Genomic DNA, 26,047 nt, shown 5'->3' with positions numbered 1-26,047 from the left:
TTCTGAATAATAAAACAATCTGCCCATAACAAAGTTGTGGTTTGGACTACAACTGAACACCCTACCTATTTCACTGCTGGGTATCTTAGTCAAAGGACCCTCTTCCAATAAAATATACTATCTTGGTTGTGCTTTGTAGAGGTCCCCAATGTTTCTAAGGTCACATTCCCACTGTCCTTCCGTACCATGCCCCAGGACGTTTCACGGCTAAAGTCTAGTGAGGGCAACCGTACCGCGTCTTGTTGCTGCACGTTTGGGAGAGGTGGGCTTTTGTAAAGCTTGTTTGCACATGTACGAACACGAGCGTGCGCACGTGTACTAGCATGAGGCCTACTGCGGTTCTGACGTAATTTTATGTGCACCTGTTCGGACATGGAAAAAAAGAAGGAAGGACCATGCGCGGACATTTAAAACAATGGCGGCGAAAGGTTCACATTGATGTGATGTGGAGGTGGAGTGTTTACTGCAGATTTGGTCAGATGGAAATATTCAAAAACAGTTGGACAAGACACACAAAACTCAGAGGTCTATGGAAAGATTTGTAAACAAAGCGACGCATCGCGATGACCTCAATCAATGCGTGTGACGTGTTATGGCGCTATGACGTATAGACAAGCAAGAAGCGCGAGGCCCAGGCAGTGTGAGTACAAACGGGCCTGGCCTGCAAGGGGAGAGGGAGGGGGGGACAAGTACCCTAAAGCACGGGGCACGGTACGGATGGACAGTATGAGTGCGCCCTAAGTGGTAACTCTGGTCCTAATAATATCATAAAAACCCTATACTACCCATGCTGAATACTTGACCATTGAAGCAGGTGGAAGCTCAAAGTTTGCTTTCACAGTTATTCTACTAAATCTGTTATCAGTTTGTATTCAGGACCAGTTATACAATCCAAACACTAACCAATAACAGGCAATAACTAGCTACTAATAACGAGTACTAATCTCCACTCGTTTGCATGACAGTAAACTGCATGCTGACAATCCAACCACAGAGCATATAGCATAGCGTATAAATGAATAAGTGTAACAGGTTAATTTGTAACTGTTTGCATAACAGGGAAACAAGTTCAAATGTGAAGACAATAGGTGACTGCACTGAATCTTATGGAAAGGAAAGGATCAGGAGGAAAATTCTACAGCACAGCTAGACGAACCACGGAATAGCATTATATTTTGAGTATGATTTTGAGACAACCAATATTCTTAGATATGAGATTTTCTAGCGCATCACAACATAACACTTATGCATTAACACATCATTAATTATTTGTATGACATTAGACAACATGTTCCTAATATACAGAACAAAATTCTGATTCAACTAGGGGTGTCCCAAACTTAAAGTGTTCAAAGTCTAATCTGATACGTCACGTCCTGCCTATAGTCGACTAATTGTCGAATCAGGTTTTTTTTGCTCATGAAAAACCCTCTGATCCAGGGTGGCCAGCCATGGACATGAAGCAGACAGCGGCGGGTGCACGTGAGTCCAGCACTGCGCAGCCTCGTGTGTCCGGCAGGGGGTTACTGAGAGATGGGATTTCTGATAGTAGCATCTTGTTAAGAGTATAACATATATGTGTTTTGTTTTCATCTTTCTTTGATAATAGCTGAAGGTATATTTAGTAGTTTCACTTTCACTGCGCTGTGTCAGACTGTTGAATTGAGCGTCTCTACTGAAAAACAACAAATGGGCAAATATTCAAATGAAACGATGCTGATGATTAAACAGTAGCAAAGTGTTGTATTTCTGGTGCCCAGATAGATTTAAAGCCCAGCCAAGATGCAACAGTGCGGATACTGGTGAGAACAATTTGGTATATGAGGGGGAGGGGGTTATTCCTGCACACTACGGAGATGGATTAAAAGCATGTGACTTATTTTCACATTTTTTTAGCAGTATTTGTTAATAGGCTTATATTTATACCCAAATAGGCTATTTATCATGGTTTATTTGGAGAAACTAAGCATCTATATGCTAAATCAGTCATTCAGCACCCTTAGAGCCAGAATGGAATAATCCATTGTTTATGGATTATCGACTAATCTTCGAATAGTCGACTATTTGGGGACACCCCTAAATTCAACATATATCAAAGCAAGGAAAATAACTTGTACTTTAGAAATTACCGCTATCATACAAAACAATAACTCAAAATGGTTAAAAACTATTTGAAATGATTTTACTACTGGGCATGTCCCGTTCTTTGCCTCACCATAATATACAACCAAGTATATCCCCAATATAAAAATGATGTTACTTAAATGTGTACGTGTATTAGGGTTATGGTTTATGTAGGACAGAGACATATGTAGATAACATTTAAGACATAAGTATAAAAAACATGTTTTCATGGAAGTTCTAGAGGAGCCCTCATTCCTGATTTAAAAAAAAAAGGCTATATCTTTCACCTTACGCAGTATGACTTCATAAGCGTTCAATACTTCTATAGCCAACTATTCTGTTTAGCTCAATTGGAACACATTTTGTCAGTCACACTGTCCATCCGTACCGTGCCCCGTTCTTTAGGGTACTTGTCCCCCCCTCCCTCTCCCCCCGCGCCCCAGGCCCGTTTGTACTCAAACTGCCTGGGCCTTGCACAAATGCTTCTTGTCTGCCTATACGTCATCACGCTGCTACACGCCACACGCCTTGATTGACGTCATCGCGATGCGTCGCTTTGTTTACAAATCTTTCCATAGACCTCAGAGTTTTTGTGCGTCTTGTCTGACTGATTTTTGAATATTTTTATCCGACCAAATCTGCAGTTCACACTCCATCTCCGCATCACACCAACGTGAACCTTTCGCCGCCATTGTTTTAAATGTCCGTGCATGGTCCATCCTTCTTTTTCGATATCCAAACAGGAGCACATAAAATGACGTCAGAACCGCCGTAGGCCTCATGCTCGTAAGCGTGCAAATGTGCTTTACAAAAGCCCACCTCTCCCAAACGGGCCGTGACCGGCAAGCGTACCGCGGTTGCACTCACACTGGTCTAACGAACTAGACGTTAGCCGTGAAACGTGCTTGGGCAGGGTACGGATGGACAGCGTGAGTGCGCCCTAAATATGTTGCAGTTTGATTACTGTTGCAGTGAATGTGAATGGCATCAGCTGATAGGAAGTTCACAAGAACCATGGCTGTTGCCTAACAATAGAATTACATTAAAAAGGTATACCTTTTTAATAGAATTCCACTGCTTATTTTAACGTTTACAACTTTGAAAAGGTCTATAGGCCTAACATTACGTATATCTACTAGTTAGAGTGGTTGAAATTTTACATATACGATATATGCAAAATCTAACATTTAATAACTAGGCTGCAAAATACAACGATGTGTGTAAGCAAGCAAATCTATTGGTCTGCACCCATGCGTATCTGGTATGTTATAACATACATTTTGCCATGGGATTTTAACAAGTATGTTAGGAGGAGGCCATTGATTTACTCAAAGAAACAATGCTCTATGTTACGATGGCTTTTCAAGGTTTTACATTACCGTTACGATTTAGTTAAGATATTATTAAGATCCCCATTAGCTTCTGTCTGTCTGAGACAATAGCTTCTCTTCCTGGGGTCTCAGTTATTTCATGAGAATATTACATAGGAGTGTTTACATACATCCATAACATTCATACTAACAACATGACAAGAAAACACATCACAACAAGCACCACAAGCTCAAAACTGGTCTAATACATACAGTATTACACATCATTTGTCTCCTCAATAATCGGAAAAAAAATTGCTAAAGCTTTTAGTCCATCTTAAGCCGTCGAGATAATTATAAATATAGGTAAAATGTACCTTAATAAAGGTAATCTAGTGTTTTGCACCATTTCCTGTGAAAATAAATACAAATTTTACTTTTAACGAAAAAAAAAATCACCTTCTGAATTCAGAGACGGATTGCTTTATTTGTTCCCTTTTCCAACTGTGGCACAAGTTAACTGTACCGCTTGTGAGCCGTCATTAAGGTTAACGACAGCCACAAATATACAGTTAAACGCTACAGTGCTTTCGCCATGGCGTTGGTTAGCTAAGTAAAGCTAACGTAGCTAACATTAGCTGACGTTAATTAAAAGACTTAAAGGCCACGTAGTGTGACGTTAGCTCGACTTCGCTGGCTGTCGTGTTGGTCGTCCGCAGAGGGAATGCCATAAACATAACATAATGTTGATTTGAAAATATTTTTTTTCCAGGACTAGACTTCGCACCACCCAAACCTGACGTTAGTTTAGCTGATGTTGAACGAGCTAACAGGCTACCATTAGCTGCTCGCGCCCTCGCCCACTGAAATGTTATAATCCAACATTTTTTAGCCTACCTGGTCATCGATTTGATGCAGTAGCGTTACGAGCGTGTTTATCTTGTAGGCTGATAAAACATGATGAAACTGAAGTGAATGAAGACACAATCTCAACTGGTTAAAGACGAGATTGAGCGATAAAGACATTCGTTATGGCCGTCGTCGCCAGCCTCCCCCTCCTCCCGATGATGAAGCTAACGGTTGTTAGCGAGTTCCCAACGGCTTTAATATTAATGTAAACCCATTTAGCTGCCAACTCCAGAACATGAATGTATACAATTGAAATAGCAGCAAGTTGAATGCATGTTAAAAAAAAAACCGTGCATCGAAGAAAAATTAAGAGATATATATCTTACCTTACAGCAACACTCTTCTCACGACGTTTTTCACGACCGTGTAGTTTACAAACACAGGAAACGCCACAGGATGTGACCCTCTTCTCCCCCACACAGCAGCAGCGAAGAGAAAAGGATCATCTTCAACAGAGCTTTGGTTGAAATCTGTTTGTTATTTTAAAATAAATTGTTTTACGCCTGTTGTCGTGGTGTGTCTCAGTTTGTAGCAGATTCAGACGACGACTGAAAAGACGCAGATGAAAATGAAGGAGTGTACAGGACAACAGGGACGTGCAGACATATGAGTGGCTCAATCCGCTGCCCCCTTTGCCCCTATTTGTCCCTGTTTGTCTGAAGTTCCCCTCGGGAATTATTAATAATTAGGGCCCGAGCACGAAAATGAATTGCGAGAAAACCTATTGTTTTTGCTGAAATTATTATTATTATTATTATTATTATTATTATTATTATTATTATTATTATTATAATACTGCACCATCACATTTTTGAGGGGCTTAGGATGCACGTAGGCTCACAGAAATTGGCACACAGGTCAGAAGTGGTGAAAATTGCAAAGTTTAAAAGTCATTGGGGTCGGGCGTGGCCAGCAGGCTCCATAGCGCCCCCCAACGCACGCCATGGTTGGGATAAAGTTCTTTGGATGTTCATGAAATTTGGTGGGATCATTGCTCTCATCTTGAAGAGCACATGTATAGTTTTGGGATTTGTTATCACTGGGGAGGAAGTTGGCCATTTTAGACATGTTTGAGGACTTAAGGATAAACAAAAAGCTAACTAAATGTTTCACCCACATTCAAACTAGTAATTACTTCGATTTGATGCCACAATTGGGCTTTAGCGTGGCATGTCGGCTCTATAGCCCTACCTAATTACTTTTAGTATTTTTGAGATGCCAATCGTGCTCTTTAGCGTACAAAAAGTTGCATGTGCGTAATAAGTGTCTAAACGTAAGACCTGTTATAGGTCTTGGGCTTGAGTGTGTTAAATTGGCTGGAGGGCGCCCCGTAGAATATTTCAAAGTCACTGCCCCCACCTTTAAATTTGATGTGGACATACAAAATTTGGTAGGCAGATGTAAAGTATGGAGACTTAAAAAAAGACCTCTTGGAGCCATACCCCAAGTCCAACAGGAAGTCGACCATTTTGGATTTACTGTGGCATTTTTTCGCAAAGTCAAGCCAGTCGGGCCTGTTGTACTTTAACAAACTCCTCCTAGAGAATTAACCAGAGTGACTTCAAATCTAGTAGATTGCATCTAAAGACCTTTGTGATGCTAAATTGCGAAGCTTTTGAGGATTCATGGAATGCACTTGGTGTGGCGTGGCGGTGAATTTTGCCCAAAACTTGAAAAAGAAAGTTGTTGTTGCTCAACTTTACATTGTCCAATCTGCCCCAAATTTCACATGCTGGATAACAGTCCCAGCCTGAACACACCTACAACTCAATATTGACTCACAATGATAGCACCCTCTATTGGCAAACACTAAATTACAGCCCCTCCCCCAGGATTGACATACAAATCTGAAAAGTGGTGGGCATTTAGAACTCATTGAGAAGTACAAAAAAGTCTCTTGGAGTAATATGCTAAAGTTAACACGAAGTCGGCCATTTTGAATTCTATGCCCATTTTAGCACATTTGCATGTCTCGTAATTAAACAAACTCCTTCTAGGGATTTAACACGATCAACTTCAAAATCAGCCATTATCATCTCAAGACATGTCTTATCAAACGATACTCTGCACTTTTTCAATTTTTTGCTTCGATTCAATTTAGCTTGGCGCAAAGTTAAGCCTTATGCCATGAACAGGAAGTAGCAGTAACTTAGACATAAATTGTCGAATCGGCACCAAATGTTTTATGAATGACAAGAGTCCTGGCCTGACCACACCTACATCTCAATATTGACTCACAGTGAAAGCGCCCCCTATTGGCAGTGTTTGAAAGGCTTTAACTTCCATTAGTAACTGTCATTTAGGAGCCTCTACCTATACCTCCTCACCAGAGAGAATGACGTTCCTTAGTTAGGTTTCATCCTGTCATTGCCTGCCTAAAGTAAGCGCTGGAAAGCAGTGCGCATCATCTTGTGCTTATAATTCCTGTGTCTTTTTTTCGCCCGTGTTTCTCCTGTGAGTGATACTCCGGGTATTGATTTCTTGACAGAAAGTAAGTGTTTGCTGCTTTGTTATTCCTATCTGGTGAGTTTAATAACGCTCCTGTACGTGCCAGTTGGATGTTTAATATTCGCATGCATATTAGCATGAAGCTAATTGAACGTAGCTCTTCTCAGCTGCTGTGTAGTTGACTGATGGCTCTTCACTTGAGAGAGGAATGTCCGTCACATGTTTATGTTGACATTAGGTAGTGCATTATATGACCTGCGAGTGGAGCCGTCGCACTTGTTTCTGCCTAATATAAACTGTGTAGCATACAGCCATGTTGTTATCTGAGTAAAGTGTGTATGTAATTTAGGTTACCATTTTCCACTAGATAGATATTTGCAAGTATTTGTTTATGCTGTGATGCATTGTTTGAATTGATTGTGTACTATACTGTATAGTGAATTGTTTGTAATTTGTATACAGCCTTTCAATATTATTGTAATATTTATTTATGACTTATGGTGATTATTTTGTTCTAGACTGATGACAATACAGAGTCCTGGAGAATTTGAAATAAATACGACTGGAACAGTCTAAGAAGAAATTACATCTGCTTCTCTTCATTCCTGTGTCCTGATCGACACGCCATTCTTGTTTACTGTTAATCCCATACGAGTTAGCACTACTTCGGTAACTCCAAAACATTGGTCCTTCAAGCCGGATAACAGTATTCAAGATGGAGTTGGATAGAGAAATAAATCCTACTGTGAGGCCTCGCTGGCAAACACGTCGACCTGACAGATTCAGGGACTTCGAGGTGGACTATGTGGATCCCTACTATCACCTACTTCAGGGGACAGGATGCTTATACCACCGGAGGATCCAGTCCAGATGATCCCCTTCCATGGGAATACTGCTCACCAAGACACACCACAGCTAGCCCCAAGCCGCCATCAGAGGAGAAACTGGAGCAGTTCTGTCCTATCTAAGTATACAACCCCCTATCATGGTAGCCTCTACCAGGAGCCACACTTCCAAGCCGAGATGAGGGAGCCACACTTCCAAGCCGAGATGAGAGCCATATAAGAAGAGAACACCAGGCTAGCACAATCACGTCAGGCTTTCCAGCTAGGCCTGTAAGTCATTGATGATGCCCGAAGTGAAATCAAAGAGCTAATCGAAGTAGCTCGCTCCCTGAGAGTGGATATGGGTCGAGCCACCACTCCAACCCCTCTATATCTGCACCCCAACCCTGAACCAGCCAGCGCTGCAGTCTACCGGTGCTACTCAGTTCCACCTGCAGCACTAAGGGAAGAGGATGACTGGCCTGACCCTCGGCCATGGCCTGAACCGGTGGAAGACGTGTACAGCATCGTTCGTAACCTTAAGGTCGAGCGTGCTGGTAGCCAACCCTACTACACCCTTAAAGATGATGCTTATCCGCCATCGCCGCCTATGATGCTGGAACCTCAGCACCCATACACGGCTCCTAACACTGGCATCCCTTTCCCTCGCCAAGGGAACCCCCCTCAGCCACCTTTTATCCTGCACCAGCCTATGCAGGTTTACTGCGCTCAGCGCCCGCATGAGCCTATCCTCCATGGTCATCTGCTAGGGCATCGCCACCACAGCTGCCACCTAACCCTATACGTCCACCTGTAGCTGAACAAGTGTATAGGGGCCTCCAACCGACCATTCCCAAGTTTCTAAACCCTGACCCCAGTGAGTATGCGAGGCTTCGCATAGCTCTTGATTACCTACTCCTAGCCCACGCTACAGAGCTCTTCAAATATCGAGTACTTCTGGACCACCTGAAGCTAGAAGAAGCCAGGCTCATTGCCAATGCCTATTTAAACTCGCCAACCCCTTATACACATACCATGGCTGGCAGCCCTTCATGATCAGTATGGTCAACCCCATCAGCTCACCCTAAGGAAGATAACAATCGTCCTGGAAGCCTCTGAAGTCAAGCGTGGAGATGCTGCTGCATTTCGGAGATTCTCCCTCCAGATACAATCTCTAGTTGGCTTTCAATTCAATTCAATTCAAAAAACCTTATTTGTCCCCGTGGGGAAATTCAGGGCACACAGAGCAGCAAATAATGACAGTGCAACTATACAAAAACATTTTTAACCTAACAACAAGAATAAGTGTAAAAGAAGAATAAGTGTCAGGATGTTAGTGTGTTAGTACAGGTAGAATAAGTGTCAGGATGTTAGTGTGTTAGTACAGGTTAGATACGGCGAACATCCTCGGCGTTAGATGTAGAAAGACATGCGTGTATCAGATGTAAGCAGACATGTGAACGGGTGTATATGATGTAAACATGCAGTAGACTGTTGAAACAGGTATGAACAGAACTGTAGTGCAGAAAAGATATAAGTGGACAGTGATCAGATTCAGATGTGGTCAGACATGATACATATGTGTAATGAGCAGACGTAAACAGAACAGTAGTGCGGTAATAGAGTATAAAAAATAAGTGAAGTGTCCAGGGGACGGTGTCAAGAGTGGGGAGGGGGATGGTCAGAGGGGACAGGAGTTGAGGAGCTGGACAGCCCTGGGGATGAAGGTTGCTCTTCTCCTCTGTGTCCTGCAGCAGGGACAGCGAAGATGGCGTCCTGAGGGGAGCCACTCAAACGCTGAGAAGAGAGCATGAGAGGGGTCCTGCATGATCCGACCAGCTAACCTGAGTGTCTGCTGCTCATGGATGGTCGACAGAGTTCTAACAGGAAGTCCAATGATCTTAGAGCAGACCGTGGCTATGCTCTGCAGGCGGTTTCTGTTCTGGAAGCTGTTGGAGTAGAACCAGCATGTGATGGAGAACGTGATGATGCTCTCGATGAAGGAGTAGTAAAAGGTCAGGAGGATGTTCTTGCTGACTCCAAAGGAATTGAGCTTCAGGAGGTATTTCCGCTGCTGACATTTCCTGAGAATCTCCTCTGTGTTGGAGGAGAATTTCAGCAGGCTGTCGAAGATGGTGCCCAGGTACCTGTACTCCTCAACTGCTTCAACAGGCTTCCCGTGGATCACGGTGTTTGCTGATGCAGCCAGTTCCCTCTGCTTGTTGGAGAAGGTCACCACCATGTCTTTGGTTTTGTTGACATTCAGCTCCAGGCAGGAGCTGTCACACCACTCCACAAACTCCTGAAGAGCTGGTCCGTGGTGCAGAGATGGGCCTGACAGCAGAGACAGGAGGACGGTGTCGTCAGCTTACTTCACCAGATGATGGTTAGGCTGTGTGGTTCTGCAGTCATAGGTGTAGAGGATGAAGAGCAGAGGCGAGAGCACACAGCCCTGAGGGGAGCCGGTTGCGGTGTGTTGGAGGTCGGAGAAGGTGCTGTTGACCAGGACTCTCTGTGAACGGTTGGTCAGGAAGTCCAGTATCCACAGGATTAGCTGTTGGTCCAGATGAAAGAGGGCTGAGAGTTTGTCAGCCAGGATGTGGGGCTGCATGGTGTTAAATGCAGAAGAGAAGTCTGCAAACAGGAGTCTGGCTGAGGTGTAGGGGCGCTCCAGGTGTCTATTATGAATGTTTTTGCATCATCGACGCCCCTTCCAGCTCGATAAGTGAATTGGAGTGGGTCCATCTGGGAGTGGGTTTCCCTGATGATGTGTTGTTTTAAGATCCTCTCCATGGCCTTCATCACAAGAGAGGTGAGGGCCACCGGCCGGAGGTCATTCAGACATTTGACGGCGCTCTTCTTGGGGATGGGGATAACTGTTCAGTGTTTCCATTGCTGGGGGACTATGCTGCTGTCCATGGATCTTTGAAACAGGGTCTGAAACACGCCCCCTAGCTGCTCAGCACAGTGCTTCAGGACGCGGCCGCTGATGTTGTCTGGGCCAGGTGAGCTGTTCTCCCTTGTCTTCCTGAGGGCTTTCACCACATCCTCTGCGCTGAAGGTGAAAGCTGCTGAGTCACTGGGCTTTAGCTTGGACATCGCTTCTTCCAGCTGGGTGGTGTTGTCCTGCTCGAACCTTGTGTAGAAATAGTTAAGGTCGTTGGGGAGAGATGAAGAGCTGCTGCCTGAAACCTGGATGGTTTTTGTGTTGCTGGCAGCAGTGTTCACAGCAGCCATGTTCTTGAGTCCCTGCCAGGCTGAGCGGCGGTTACCCTGCGTGAAGCACTCCTCCACTTTGTTCTTGTACTCCAGCTTGGCAGTTTTTATGGCATGCTTGACCTCGCTGTTGACCTCCCTTTTCCTCCGTTTCAGAGCCGGTGAAGAAGACCCTTTTCTTCTTGTTGAGGATCTCCTTGACCTCTTTGGAGATCCAGGGTTTGTTGTTGGGGTAGATAGAGACCGTTTTGGAGGGGATGATGTTGTCCACACAGAAGGAAATGTACGATGACACAGTGTCCACATGTTCATTAATGTTATCAGAGGGGGCCAGGAGGTTGTCCCAGTCAGTGGATTCAAAGCATCCTTGGAGTGTGATGATGCTTTCGTTGGTCCACTGCTTGATGTTCTTGACAACTTTCTTCACCCTTCTCATGACAGAGATGTAAACAGAGGGGGGAGGGCGACAGATCTGTATGCGTCAGGTACTGAACCATAGCACTTGTCCAGTGTCTTCTCCTGGCGTGTGTGGCATGTGATATACTGTTGATAACCTTTTAATGATTTGTCCAGGGAGCAGTGGTTGAAATCACCCAAGATTAATTTGGGAGAGTCCGGTGAAATGTGGTCCAGTTTGTTTAAAGAGTCTGTGATGTGTTCAGTGGCTGTGACTGCGTTGGCTCTGGGGTGGATGTAAACCAGGATGACAAAGAGCTGAGGAAACTCTCTGGGTAGGTAGAAAGGGCGAAGGGAGACAGCCAGAAGCTCAATGTCCAGGGGGCACAGTTTCTCCCTCACGACGATCGTTGAGCACCAGCGTGTGTTTACATACAGACACACGCCGCCGCCATGTTGTTTACCGGTGAGCTCACTGTCTCGATCAAGTCTTAGAGGGGGGCCGAAGCCATCAACGTGCAGGGCATTGTCATCGTCGTTCTTATTTAACCACGTCTCAGTGAAAGCAAGAACTGAGGCAGTCCTGTACTCATGCATGTGGTTAACATTAGCTTGTAGCTCGTACGTTTTATTCCGGAGGGATCTAACATTAGCTAGGATGATAGATGGAAGCGGCCGTTGTTTACAAGTCTCCCGTTTGAGCCTGGCCCTGATTCCGCTCTTTCTCTTCCCCCTTCTGGTTACCTTATTTTTCTTGTGTGTGGACTTGTCATGGCTGGTTGAGTTACTCCGCAGTAATTCCTTCGGTAGCAAGTCTACGGCGAAGGCGTGTAGAGGATGGAATCCGAGCTGCAGTAGGGTCTCTCTGGAGTACGTGTTCCGCTGGTCGTTGTTTCTGCTCGCCGTCACAAACTCTAGGAGAAACCACACTTGAAGAATGGCCATGAAAACACGGGTATATCCATGCCGAGTGGAGAATAAAGTGCCGGGTGAAATAGGAAAAGAAAAACAAGGAGAAGAACTTCAGCGTTGTCCGGCAGTCACAGGGTTAACAGGAAGGTAAACAAAGAGAGCGTCACGAGGGGACGGGCGAGGGAAAAAAAGTCTGCTTCGTCTAAGTAATGTAGTTGAAAAGTTAGAAAACCCACTCGGCGTGTGTGGCATGCAAAGGGTAAACTAAAAAGTAACAAATATATACATAAAACAAGTAGAAAAACGTAATAAATGCCCAATAACGCTAAAAGTTGCTCTGTGCTCCGACCGGTGGACCACACGAGCAGCGACTGGAACCGGAAGTCTTGTTGCAGACCCTGGGACCTGAAGGGGAAGTTGAACTAAACTGTGGCTCACATGTAGCTCGATTGCTGAGCAAACTTCCACCGGAACAGCGAGCTGACTTTTGCCAGCATCAGTTCAAGCAACAAGGGGCTCCCCACACTCTGCATGAGTTAGCAGAATGGCTCCGCTATGAGTCTTGGTGTCAAGGCTTCGACAGTCAAACTAGAGGTATTAAGGAGAAGCAGAGCGCAAAGTTTAATGGTTGTCCTGGTAAGCAGACAGTCACAGTCCTGCATGGCACTGGAGAGCCGTCGGGGACTGACTGACAGCTACCTAAATAGAGTCCAGTGAGGGATATAGTTAAGAATAAAGCCTATTGTGCCAACTGCGAGAGCGCAGAGCATTATCTCAGCCAGTGCGGTGATGTTGTCAAGTTCTCCAAAGCCCAGCTCAAAGACTGGATCCTGGTCAAAAAACAGGGCTGGCGATGTGCATGAAAGCATCAAGCAGTCCAGAAAGCCAGGTCAGAAAGCCTGGACCTATGGCTTGCCGAAGATAAGTCCAAACCCTTTGAGTCAACTCTTGGCCTCAGCTGGAACTGGGAGACCGACTCCATGGGCTACAAACACCGGCCAGTGGCGTAGGTTCCAACCCTGAGAAACATCTACAGAGTCGTAGCCACTCAATACGATCCCTTGGGTTACCTGCTACCTTACTCCACCCGAGCAAAGCTTCCCATTCGGCAGCTTTGGGACAAGCAGCGTGGATGGGATGACCCCAATCTACAATCAGATCTCCTGCAAGCCTGGTCTGAATGGGAAGCCAATTCACGAGTCGCTCCAAAGCGCCTACAGTCCATCCCAAGGCTGGAGCTTTGTGCAGCGCTTGTGGCAGCACAGCTGGTTCATGTCCTCCAGAAGGAACTGACCTTGACGCTTGATCGGATCATATTGTGGTCCGACTTCACAACCGTTTTAACTTGGCTCCACTCCCAGTCTTGTCGCTACAAGGTTTTTGTGGGAGCGAGAGTCGCAGAGATCCAGGAGTTGACAGAGAAGTGCACCTGGCGTTACGTAGACTCTGTGAATAATCCCACGGATGATGTGACTAGAGGGAAGACCTTAGAAGCCCTTATCTATAATCGATGGTCCCAAGGTCCTCCCTTCCTGCTCCAAAGCCCGCAGACCTGGCCAGTGAGACCCCACCCAGAATCCTCAGAAGATGAAGCAGAGCTCCGGAAAGCCACCTTCTGTGGGGTAACAGTCACCTCAACTGCATCTACCAATCTTGAGGATAAAGTTTCCAACACCTGGCAGGAGCTCCTGGACGCTACTGCTGCAGGATGTTGGTTCTTCGTAGTGCCCAACAACAGTCTTTTCCTGAAGACTACTGGCTCCTGGAAGCTGGGAAAGTCTGTCTTATCAGGAAGTCGCCTACTCAAGTTAGCTCCTGAAATGGATAAGTCAAAGGGTCTTATTAGAGTGGGCGGTCGTCTCAGGCGATTGGAAGGTAAAGATGACTCACCACTTCACCCTGTGGTTCTGAATGCCTCTCACCCAACTACCTGCTTGCTCATCCAGAAGTGCGATGTTGACCTGCACCATCCTGGTCCTGAGCGGGTGTTTGCTGAGATGCGGAGGTCATACTGGATACTTCTTGGACGGGAGGCTATTCGTAGATACCAGCGTACATGTGCTATAACATATATAAGACTCAATGGGAAAACTATGAAAAGGAAGAGGTTGAGAGACCCTGCCCAGAGGAAGCCCGGGGCCCCCGCCTGGAGCCAGGCCCAGACAGAGGGCTCACCGGCGAGCACCTGGTGGCCGGGTTTGCCATGGAAACTGGCCGGGCACAGCCCGAAAAAGTGACGTGGTACCTCCCTCCTCTCCATCCTGTGGGCCCACCACGCAGGAGGAACCACTTGGGTCAGGTGCGCTGCTCTGAAGCTGGCTCTGGGGACATGGTAAGTCACCTCTCTGTCGGGGAAGGAGCCGGTGCTTTTGCGGGAGATGGAGCGCTACCAGTTAGATCTGGTGGGGCTTACCTCCACACACAGTCTCAGTTCTGGAACCGTACTCCTGGATAGGGGTTGGACCTTATTCTTCTCTGAAGTTGCCCAGGGTGTGAGGCGCCAGGTGGGTGTGGGGATACTCACAAAACCCCGACTGAGCGCCGCGGTGTTGGAGTTCAACCTGGTGGACGAGGGTCGCCTCCTTACGCCTGCGGGTGGTAGGGGGGAAAACTCTGACTGTTGTTTGTGCATATGCACCGAACAGTATTTCAGAGTATTCGGCCTTCTTGGAGACCCTTAATAGAGTTCTGCATGGGGTTCTAGTAGGGGACTTCATAGTTCTGCTGGGAGACTTCACCGCCCAATAGGGCAATGATGGAGACAACTGGAGAGATGTGAATGGGAGGAACGGCCTCCCTGATCTAAATCTGAGTAGTCATCAGTTATTAGACTTCTGTGCTAGTCACGGATTGTCTATAACTAACACCATGTTTGAACATTAGGATGCTCATAAGTGTACGTGGTACCAGAGCACCCTAGGCCAAAGGTCGATGATCGATTTTGTGATCGTATCATCTGTTCTGAGGCAGTATGTTTTGGACACTCGAGTGAAGAGAGGGGCAGAGCTGTCAACTGATCACCATCTGGTGATGAGTTGGGTCAGAGGATGGGGGAAGATTCTGGACAGACCAGGTAAGCCCAAACCAGTAGTGCGGGTGAACTGAAGACAAAGGCCTTCCGGGATATGTTATCCAAGAAGACTCCAGAGGCGGTTGCAAGGTACCGACAGTCAGTGACATTCAGCACTCACTGGATCGGTTTGCAGCCGAGTTTGAAATGGCTGGGATGAGGATCAGCACCTCTAAATCTGAGGCCATGGCTCTCAGCAGGAAACCGGTGGATTTCTTACTCCAGGTAGGGACTGAGTCTTTACTCCAAGTGAAGGAGTTCAAGTACCTCAGGATCATGTTCATAAGTGAAGGGACAATGGAGCGTGAGAATGGCCGGAGAATCGGAGCAGCGGGGGCGGTGTTGCAGTCGCTCTAACGCATCGTTGTGACGAGAAGAGAGCTGAGCTGGAAGGCTGGTAGGAGGCCTCGGGGAAGACCCAGGACTAGGTGGAGAGATTAAATCTCCACACTGGTCGGGGAACGCCTCAGGATCCCCCAGTTAGAGCTGGTTAATGTGGCCCGGGAAAGGGAAGTTTGGGGTCCCCTGCTAAAGCTGCTGCCCAGCGACCCGACCCCAGATAAGCGGTTGAAGATGAGATAAGATGAGAAGTATTTGTTTATGCTGAGATGCTTTGTTTGAGTTGATTGTGTACTATACTGTATAGTTAATTGTTTGTAATTTGTATACAGCCTTTCAATATTATTGTAATATTTATTTATGACTTATGGTGATTATTTTGTTCTAGACTGATGACAATACCGAGTACTGGAGAATTGGAAATAAATACGACTGGAACAGTCTAAGAAGAAATTACATCTGCTTCTCTTCATTCCTGTGTCCTGATCGACACGCCATTCTTGTTTACTGTTAATCCCATACGAGTTAGCGCTACTTCGTTACCTCCAAAAAAGGCATGTAGAAAAATGACAACATCATCCGATTTACATCAAATTTCCATTGGGGGTTCTTGACTTCATGTATGGAAACATAAGGAATGTTTTGTGGATTTTGCATGATTGCATGGTGGCCATTTTGTGCTTCTCGCCATGAAACAGGAAGTCGCTCTAAATTAAACTCCACCAAATTTTCCAGGCATGATGACAGTCTAGGCCTGAGACAATTACATGCCAATAGAGACCAACAGCCACAGAGCCATCTACTGGAGAAGGGAAGTCATTCTGATATGCGAGATTTCATCCAATTAACATCAAATTTTCAATGTGCATTCGGCACATGATACAGAGCAACACAAAGCGGATTTAGTACGCTGTCTCTTGTGGCACACAGGGGACACGGGAATCGCTGCAAGAGTGAAAAATGTCACTGTTGGCAGCATAAACTTTGTTCTTCGGTGCCCATGGGCTCACAGTACCCACAGACACACCAAAAAATACACCAAGACCGATTCTATTTCTGATGCTACCTCTACATGTAGCCCCTTGCAGCAACACACAGCTGTTTTAATGCCTTCACCATACTGTATCGAGCTAATCAGTGTTAGCCACATCTGTCTGTTAGCGACTGTTAGTGACCCAGATTTCCCCATTAATAGTTAATACATGAAAAAAACTGTCTTTAGGGATTATTTGAAGTAATTGTCCTAAAAGACCCTGGAATGATGACTCTGTAATTACAGTTTAATGTCAGTGATGAACATGCAAAGTTTCATAATGATATCTATAAGTTAAAAAAAATCCCTAATTGACCGGCAAGGCCTCGCTTAAACCGAGGTTCCAATTTTTCCACGGGCAACTCTGCCATAAAGTCCTGATTGGTGGTGACACTCAACTGTACATATGCAACTTTGTAACTGTCTGGTATGGATCAGATTATTCAGGTCTGCAGAAAAATCATCGGGGCTGACCCGCCCTCCATTCAGGACCTATACCAGTCCAGAGTGAAGAAACGGGCAGGAAGGATCACTGCAAACCCCTCACACCCTACACCCAAACGGTTTGAACATCTACCCTCTGGTAGGCGTTACAGAGCTCTGTATGCAAAGACCACCAGACACAAAAATAGTTTATTTTATATATTTACATTTATATCTTTCATCTTGTCTTCTTTGGTAAATACTTTATTTTTATTTTGTATTTTCTGTGTTTTTTTGTATTTGTTTATATTGTGTACACAGAGGAGAGAAAAAATCCGGAGTTAAATTCCTTGTATGTTTGCACATACATGGCGAATAAATCTGATTCTGCTTCAAATTTACTATAAACTAGCTAAACTAAACCTCATCACTGCATTGGCAGTCCTTAGGGAATCAGCTGCTGCTTGAACGGAGAAACCCGAGTTGTTCAGTATGTTCAATAATATGTGTCTGTACTCTTGAAAAATGAAAGAGTGCTACCTGTTGTTCTCAGGAATTCGGTAGGTTGGGTTGGTGGGAGGGCGCACTAATGCAGCAGGTGGAGGTAATGCAATACTTAAGGTCATTGGTGCATAAGATCACGTGACCAATCTCTTCCGCTCCCTCGACACCTTTATATTCACTCCACCTGCTCACACAGAGCGGTGACTCAGTCGCAGCATCAGCAGGTGTGTAGGTTTCACAAAAGCAGTGCCTTGACGTAAGTTCGCACAGGTAAGGCAACACTCAAAGCAAGTACCAGGAAATATGTGTAAATAACTCGAGCTAGGGCTGTTAAACAAATACCAAATGTTTGTATTTTAGAAAATCGAGCGAGCCTGTTGGTGTTTAGATTCAGGCGTTGACTTGTATCATAACATTATAGGATAGCTACATTGTCTCGCTTTCAAAGGACTTGTCTTTCGAGATAGACTAAACCGGTTAAGCTGCTGAGTCTGTGTTGTAGGGCTGGTTGTCACTTTACTTTCATTAGTCTTAATACAATTTGCCTGTAACTAAAATAACACATTCAAGTGCATCACGATATTTAGGACGGCTGTATAATTACAGTTTGGCGTTTTACGCCACAAACGTCACTGCACACCTGAAATTAAAGTCCTTGAAATAACATGCTGGCCAGTCTTCACGTCTGTGTGTATGGTCAATCAATGATACTTTATTCATGCCTGAGGGGAAATTCTAAATTACACATTACTAACTGATTTTGAAGTTTTAGGTAAATCATGCCTTAAGCAATAAGAGGCACAGCCATGTTATGTTAAGTAGAACTTGGTTTAAAGCATTACGCACACCTTTGGCTGATAGGTGATGGAGATGAAGCTAAATGCTGGTGTTTAGATGATGAGGGGGCTGTTGCACGAAGGCATAATTAAGATGTACGGGATACTTGAAAAAGCCAGCCTAGAACTAGTCTAATCATCCTGCTTAATTGGTTAATTGTTTGCAGGTAGGCTACACCATGATGAGAAGCGGCGTCTGTGCACGCTTCCAACTCCGCGGCGGTGGCTTTTGACCCGGAAATAGAATAAACCAGGCAGCAACGGTGCCAAAAACGACGTGAAAAAACAATAGAGCGTTACCTTTAAACCCTAGCATCAAAATGTACTTTATGTACAAAAAGTAGTCATTAAAAATTTTGTGCTCTTTTTTTATCTTTCGCTCTTTCTATGACTCTCTTTTTTTCTTTTCTCTCTCGCTCCCCCCCTAATTAATTACAATTTAGTCAGTTCACTCTCGTCTTTGAACAGTTCACACAGCGCTCAAGCGAAATTTGCCTGATCTGGGGCTTTTTTTCAGGGATCAATAACCAGTCAATGAGTGGAAAAGTTGTGTGCACTAGGCATGAAACACATAACTTGTAGTAGCTGTCAGATGAAAAGTAGACTGAGCGAATGCAGAGGATAGTGAGGAGTTATTTTCTTAAGCGGTTTTGGATTTCAAATCTATGAATGGTCTGAGCATAAGGTGATTTATGGCTGAAGTTTAGTATTCTCAGGTAAAGCTGTGGTTACAGTAGGTGTAGTACTGAACATGGCTAATGGTGGTGGTTTGTATTTCAGGTATTCAAATAGCTACCGAGATGGCAAGCGGTCCATTCAAGCGGGATTCCTGGGCGACACAGTCCTTGCGGCTGACTGCGAGAGAGCTGTCGCTCAGCAGCCGTGGGAGAAACGGTGCCATTGCTGAACACTTCCGCAAGTGAGTAACACCTGGTTTCCACTAATATTTGTTAATTTACACTTGTACAACTATCTGTATTACAAAAAATCAATGCTAGATGCATTTGTGTTTGGCTCACATGACTACCTTCTGAACCTTAATGACATTTCCAGTTCCATCAGGTTTTTCACATACCGTATTTGTGTTGTGAAGACTTTGGCCAAAATGTATGAGTTCTACTACCAGAATACAAGTCATTACCCATTACTGTTATATATATTTCGTATTACACAGTGCTTGTTTTCTCAATTTGTCATTTGATCTAAAAATACAACTTAAAAATGTAGGTATTTTAACAAACTAAATTGAAACTATAACCTAAACAGCTAAAATAAAATATCACAAACTAAAATCTAAAAATTATTTAAAAAAAAATCTTCACATTGTACTGTTCTTGAATGCCTTGAAAAAGATTCTAAGATTCTTAGTCCAGTCTTTCGTTTTGAGCCACCAGAGGTCAGTGTTTCTGTCTCTTTCAGGTACCAGAGAGCTGCTGAGGAGTCAAGCGTGAAAAAGAAAAACAAAGCATGTCCGTCTGTAGAGGATGCAGGGAAAACTACTCAGGTTGGGGATGTTTCCAGTTCATAGGTTTCTCATAATGACAATCTCTCGCCTTGTTTACATTATTTTGATAAGCCTCTCCAAGCCACCTACATGATTAAATAAAGTGTGTATGCTGCATGTCTTGCTTCATTTTCTCTGTTACTAGTTGTGCTAAACTAATTATTACACACACACACACCCACCCCCCTCTCTCCCTGGGCCAAATGCCTTGTCTTAACTGACCCCATTGGCCACTTGTTGCGATGGGTAGGTTATCAAATCCATAATCCTGCTTCGGTGTAATCCCCTTGATGCCCTTTGTGGCTCCAACTGTAGGTTAGCTGCTCTGTCAGTGGGAAAGACTCATAAGCAAAGCAGGACTGAGATTAAATGAGTAACTAATGAGCTAATACCATGGAGAAATATAAGGTAATATGGCTGTGAATGTACTGTTTGAAATGTGGCAATTGTTTACGTGTGTTATTTGCTCAGTCTTTGTTTAATGTTCCGGCTGGTAACGACAATTACAAGAAGGCATTTTTTTTACCCCAGTAGAAGCCAAAATCAGATTCTGGCATTTTCTTTATTCCACCCTTCTGAATTGGGCTTTACGGTGTATTTTCGTTACTAAATGGCAGACGCGTCACTAACTCATGAAAACATCTAGGGCTGTAGCCCAGAAGTCAGAGTCCTTTCCAAACGGGGTTCAGGGGTCCCCCCCCCCCCCCCCCGAGAAATTTTGGAAATTGGGCAATTGTGACGTAGTTTGGGAATTAAAGGAAAAACCTGGTCATGTGTGACTCCGCAGGTCTACTGAGGTTAATGTTTAGGTCAGCACAGACTCCAGCAGCCAGAATGAGACATAAGAACAGCCTACAAACACGCACATGCACCGACCCGATGTCAAGTGGACCGGGTTTAATCCACTGCAGGTCTCCTGAAACTTTGAAAACTAGAAGACATCACTACTCCGGACATTTTCTCCCCTGACCCGGTGTTTGGGATTAACCTGTTAACTGGACACTTTCAGCTGAAAGCGGTTGCCATAGTGACTGCAGATGCATAGCTGTCTTTGTGAATGCTTATGTTTACTTTTCATGACACTTTTAAACAATGTCACCTACGTGATCAGTCTTTATAGTTTTATTTGTGTAAATGTGTCAGTGGCGTTAATATGTTGCTCATTACATTAATCAGGAGGGGAGCGAGTTGTTCTTCCTAATATCTGTCTAATGTATTTTCTAAACAAATCTATTCTTTGAAACCTGCCTGTGTAAACGCGTGTGCATAGAATTTTATTCACCACTTCAAAAAACAAAACTTTTCTTAGATTTGTAGTTGTGCCGTTGTAGGAAAATAAATTAAAGTTACGAGAATAACTCTGTGTGCCACCAGCCACGTCACCCTGGTGTAGTAAAACAGATCTCTTTTGTATGCAGTCTAAGTATCTCTTAAAAACATAATCCTATTTTCATCATCTGCAACAGAGGCACTCAGCTGAAAGTCTCCAGTTAACAGGGTCACTCTTTAAACCGAAACACCGTCACTCAGACTGCTTTAAGTTTGATTCTGAAGTTATCACTTGTAAGTGTGTGGACGCTTCAAAATGTTGCAGTTTTCACTGCTACAATGTTGCATCTGTGGCTGCTGGCAATGCAACCACAAAAGTCTACTGTACTGGGCTATTTTCATTATATATTTTTTGATGACTATAGCCCCGAATGCCCAGGTCTAACGACGCGCCTGCTAAATGGAAATACTTTTTAGTTCAGTCCGTACACAGAATGACAAGAGGACCAGACTATACTGCTGCATTTGCATCGAACAGTTTATTTAGTCATTTTCACTTTAAACTTTCAATCTCTTGTATTTCAGTCTTCTGAGAGTGTGACAAATTTGCCTCGGTCAAGTAACCTAAGTGCCATGAAAAAGCTTTGGGAGGATGCACTGAACAAGCCTATTCCCGACCTGACCCCTAGCCAGTCCAGCTCTCACTGCAGGCCTGCTGGCAAACAGCCTGCAGCAGCTCCAGAAGCATCCATGGTTGAAGAGCATGGAGAGATGGACAGGACTGAGCTGGCACACCATGAAACACCTGAAAAGCTTGAAGAGCAAGTTCCAACCGGTCCATTTGCCTCTGATGAAAAACCGGGTGTGCCACTGAAGGCTAAGTTTGAGAGGGTAGAGGACACCATGAGCAAGGTAGTTACAGACAGACCATATATTTTTCTACTTGGCAGCCTCCTCCCCTGATACATAACACTTAAGCATGAAGACATCCCGTCAATACATTGATAATTACAATTGCTACCTGTTTATCTGATATAGAAACAAATGTAGAGGGGACAGTGTTGAGAGTTTTAGTTATAATAAAGTGTTTGGCTGACAGATAGGAAGGCAGCAAAACTATGTAGAATTGATAATGTTGCACATAAATAATTTGTATTTATGTATTTATAAAAGTCATCAGCTTAAGCTAGGAGAGAAAACAGGTTTATAGCCCAGTTTTTGTAAACTGGACCTCTGATTCCACTAATTAATTTACTCTAACAGGGTGGCAGGAAACTACGCAGCACTTTGCCAGATGACACGGACCAAAATGGCAGTAACAACAAACACACAACAAACACCCACAAATACATTCAGCCCTTTGAATAATTAACTGAAGTTCTGTACATATTAGTGGAGGTGACCCTAACTAACTCCTAACCCTTTAGTCCAAAAACTGCTGAGTTAGAAGCAGTTTAGTTTCTGGGAGCACAACAGTATGTGCCACAACTGGATCATGAATAATACTTTTAAACTGAAAAGCAATCATGTGTTTTAGTTAAATGCAGCCACAGTCACACCTGACGCTTTAACTCTATTCTGCAGTAAACCATTAAATATGAAAACTATCTCTTCTGTTGTAGGTCCGTCTGTGCCAAACAGAATGGTGCGGGCCACATCCATTAAGGAGAAGATGGCCAAGTACCAAGCTGAACAAGGCACCGCTGGCTCAGTGAGTTCATGCAACAAAGGCTGAAACTACAAAAATATAGTTTCTCTAAAACATAATGGAACTCTCTTAAAGTTTTCAAACCACAAAAACACAAATTACATTTTTTAATGTTATAAATTACAGTCTAACAGTGGGTGATAAATACAATTCTACTACAGGTGTTTTTAAAGGCCAATAGTCAGAAATAAAGCAATTTTAATTGCAGTTTAAAACAAAGGGCCAGTTTTATACGTCAAAATATTTTTTAGATAACTATTTATTGTATAGTACTCTATATTTAGAAATGTGTCCTTTCTAAATGAATGGGAATTAAGAAACGTCCCAATAATTCACTATCACATGTGGGTAGATTTAATCATGCACAAAATCATGGCCTTCATAACTGAAATTTGCCCCCAAATTAAACAATACAGTTGACGCCTAACCTTGGCAATAAGTCAGTTTTCATGCACCAGGTTTTAAGATGACTGAATTTGTCAACAAGCGAGTTTATATATGGTAGTAATGGAGGAAACGGTGTGTGATTTTTAGTTGTCTTTCTTTCCCCAATAATGCTTCTGCCTATGTTACTTATGGAGCAGTGGTTTTGTTCCCTCTTTTCTTTCCCTTTTTGTTTCCTCCAGGTTCTGGTCCCAGAGGTGCCTGCACCTGCGTGCCATGGTGAGTCTAATTAGTGGATGGATACTCCCAGGACACGTTAATGTACTCAATACAGTATTACTTGTAATATATATGGAACATTAGCCAGGATATTAATTTACCCAAAACTTTGGCATCCAGAATGAGATCTAGTTTGTTTTGATTGCACTTTTCAACTGGCATCTGAAGGTACAGACAGTGACTGATGTTGTGTCTCAACTGTTTCAGAGGAGAGCAGCGAGCAACCCAAAGCACGAAGGGTGAGTCAGTCATCACAAAAAGCAGAATATATTCACGAATCAAGAGAAAAATCCAGTTTCAACCCTTGTTAATTATGGACGTATGTTACGATTATTGTGTGTCTAGAAATTCAGCCCAACGGTGAGGGAGACATGCATTGTTTGTCTGAAGACAGTGTACCCACTGGAGAGACTGGTGGATCTCCAGCATGTCTATCACAAAAGTTGCTTCCGCTGTGTTCACTGCAGCACACACCTCAGGTTGGTCTTGCACTGTTGCATATCATTTTGATTTGATTTTGAAATGCCTTCTCAATGGCTTTCTGTTCAAGAACCCTCAAAGGACATTTGCTAAATATCTTTGCTTCTCTTTTTCTAGTCTTGGGAACTATGCCTCTCTGCATGGTAAAGCCTACTGCAAGCCCCATTTCAGCCAGCTGTTCAAAGCTAAAGGCAACTATGATGAAGGCTTTGGCCATCAGCCTCACAAGGAGCTCTGGAAGCCTCAAGCTGATGGGGACAATGGTGAGGAAGGGGTGAGGCCAAAGAATAGAGAGAGACCTGCAGCGGTGACACGTCCGGCTGAGACTGAGGAAACATCCCCAAAGGTTAAGGTTCCAGACCGAATTGCCTTACTGGAGAAAAGTGTGAAGACACATGCCAAATCGGGTAAGAAGCTCAAGTCCACAGAGACGCCAGACACTGGTGAGGGGCCCTCTGGGACGGATGCCAAGTGTTCCACAGGGGATAAGGTGCCATCAGTCTTCCAGAGCCTGAGGAGGAGCTATTCCCTGAAGGAGCGCATGAAGAATTTTCTAGACGTAGCTAAACCCAGCCCAGCAACCAGTCTGGCACCTCGGGAACCTGGTAAACCTCTCAAATCCCTGTTGAAATGGAGAGCCTTAATGGAAGAGAAACAATCTGAAAAACCACTCAAGGAAAATAAGCCAGCGCTTCAGCAGCTGAAACGGCAGGAAAATAAAGAGAAGTCAATGCCTCAAATACAGCAAGACGATGCAGCAAATGCAAGTGAGGGCGTTGCGATGGAGCAACAGGAAGAACGAGATGAACAAGTACAGATGGGAAAGGCCTCCAGGGAGATGCTTCTAAGAGAGCCTTCTTCTACCGCCATCCCGTCTGCTGTTACCGCTGCTCCGTACCCTGCTACCGCCATCCTGTCCCCTGCAACCCTGTCCCCTGCTATCGCCCCGTCCCACGCTATCTCACCGTCCCCACCATCACAGCCAAAACAGAACCGCGCCTCCCAGGATGTGGGTTTCTGGGAAGAGTAAAAGGAAGCTGATGCAGAGAAGCTGCAATGATGAATATTTTTTTGAATTTCAATTCGTAAAAAAATAAGACTATAAAATATTAAAGATTAATACAGCTTTTATGACTCCCGATTATACGGGAATGTGGGCCTTAAATTGAATCATCTCTCGTTTTAATGGCAGGCAGTGCCCTGTCATGTGTATTTTTACCCTTCCTAGAATGCAGAAAAGACCTAAATATTTTTTACCGAAAAGGGCACATCAGTACTGTAATCTCAAAGAGGTTTTTGGAGCGTAAACGTCTGGGCTTTTTGTAGTTTGTATTTTTACACATTGCCACAATTTTTAAATTGTAAATGAAAGAAAACACAGAACACAACCCAAATGAGAATGTTCTGGATCAGGTTTTAGCATACCTCCACACCAACAAAATGCTATTAAAGTGAGTAGAAATGTTCAAACACTATAGACTGGACAGTATGCAGTCTACTGCTCTGACTGTTAAAGAGCCTTTAGACCTGAATATACAAACAGACGAGGCAGTGAACCTGAATAACATTATCCTATATACGGGGATCTCTGGTCTGCCTGGTCCTGGTCAAAATCTGCTTCTGAACTCTTATAATCACGATTAACCACAATAAAAGGAGAATATATTACTAATCAAGCTTTCTACTGTTTCCTATCCTTTCAGTCGAATAGCATATATTCCATCTCCTTGGGCCTTCTGGATTGTTGAACATTTTCAAATGTGATCCACTTTATATGTAAGACTATAAGGCATATTTTTAAATCATTTGTATAATGACATATTGGGCATTACCTTCTCAATGGTTGGACACAATTCAAATTTATCAATAAGGAAATCCAAGGTTTTACTTCATTTAGAACTCGAGTTCTTACTCATGCTACCAAGCTGTCATCGGCAGCACTGCTAAATACATTTTATTTATAAAACTTAACACCACCCAAGTCACGTCTTGGCCTGGATGGCAGGTGATAGGCTCCTGTGTCATGACGCGCCTATGCCCGAGGCCATATCGGACTCCGTGCACCTGCCATCCTCATTC

The 26,047-nt window shown here is 44.1% G+C and overlaps 2 protein-coding genes across 19 annotated transcripts in view; one reads left to right on the top strand and one right to left on the bottom strand.

The window, feature by feature from the left end:
• The window catches only part of znf740a (zinc finger protein 740a), a 29,089-nt gene extending 24,220 nt beyond the window's left edge, over positions 1-4,869 (bottom strand). For 16 of the 17 annotated variants that reach the window (XM_083938640.1, XM_083938655.1, XM_083938645.1 and 13 more), the window contains exon 1: positions 4,670-4,869. The gene's annotated coding sequence lies outside the window, so the exon portion shown is untranslated. Of the gene's footprint in view, positions 1-4,331; positions 4,483-4,669 lie in introns of those variants that run through there. The other variant, XM_083938649.1, reaches the window with a different exon arrangement.
• A 12,843-nt stretch (positions 4,870-17,712) lies between these two features.
• On the top strand, positions 17,713-25,644 carry LOC310965587 (LIM domain and actin-binding protein 1-like). Of its 2 annotated transcripts, none has more exons than XM_083939279.1 (10): positions 17,713-17,778; positions 19,125-19,263; positions 19,764-19,848; positions 21,703-22,029; positions 22,381-22,429; positions 22,740-22,828; positions 23,452-23,488; positions 23,696-23,727; positions 23,834-23,967; positions 24,086-25,644. In XM_083939279.1, exons 2-10 carry the CDS (start codon positions 19,145-19,147, stop codon positions 24,996-24,998), a joined length of 1,785 nt encoding a protein of 594 aa, XP_083795405.1. In that variant the 5' UTR covers positions 17,713-17,778; positions 19,125-19,144; the 3' UTR covers positions 24,999-25,644. The 2 variants fall into 2 exon arrangements, with proteins under 2 accessions (XP_083795405.1, XP_083795406.1); XM_083939280.1 differs by having other exon boundaries at positions 17,737-17,764.
• The last annotated feature ends 403 nt before the right edge of the window (positions 25,645-26,047 follow it).

Source organism: Echiichthys vipera (genome assembly GCF_963691815.1).
Source record: "Echiichthys vipera genome assembly, chromosome: X".
NCBI classification, from domain to species: domain Eukaryota; kingdom Metazoa; phylum Chordata; class Actinopteri; order Perciformes; family Trachinidae; genus Echiichthys; species Echiichthys vipera.
Note: the sequence above shows the minus strand (reverse complement) of the source record. Positions and strands in the feature narration are given on the sequence as shown.

Coding starts and splice junctions, on each gene's coding strand:
- LOC310965587 (XM_083939279.1), top strand. CDS start 19,145: ATGGCAAGCGGTCCATTCAAGCGGGATTCCTGGGCGACACAGTCCTTG. Junction 19,264..19,763: donor ATTGCTGAACACTTCCGCAA/GTGAGTAACACC, acceptor TGTCTCTTTCAG/GTACCAGAGAGCTGCTGAGG. Junction 19,849..21,702: donor ATGCAGGGAAAACTACTCAG/GTTGGGGATGTT, acceptor CTTGTATTTCAG/TCTTCTGAGAGTGTGACAAA.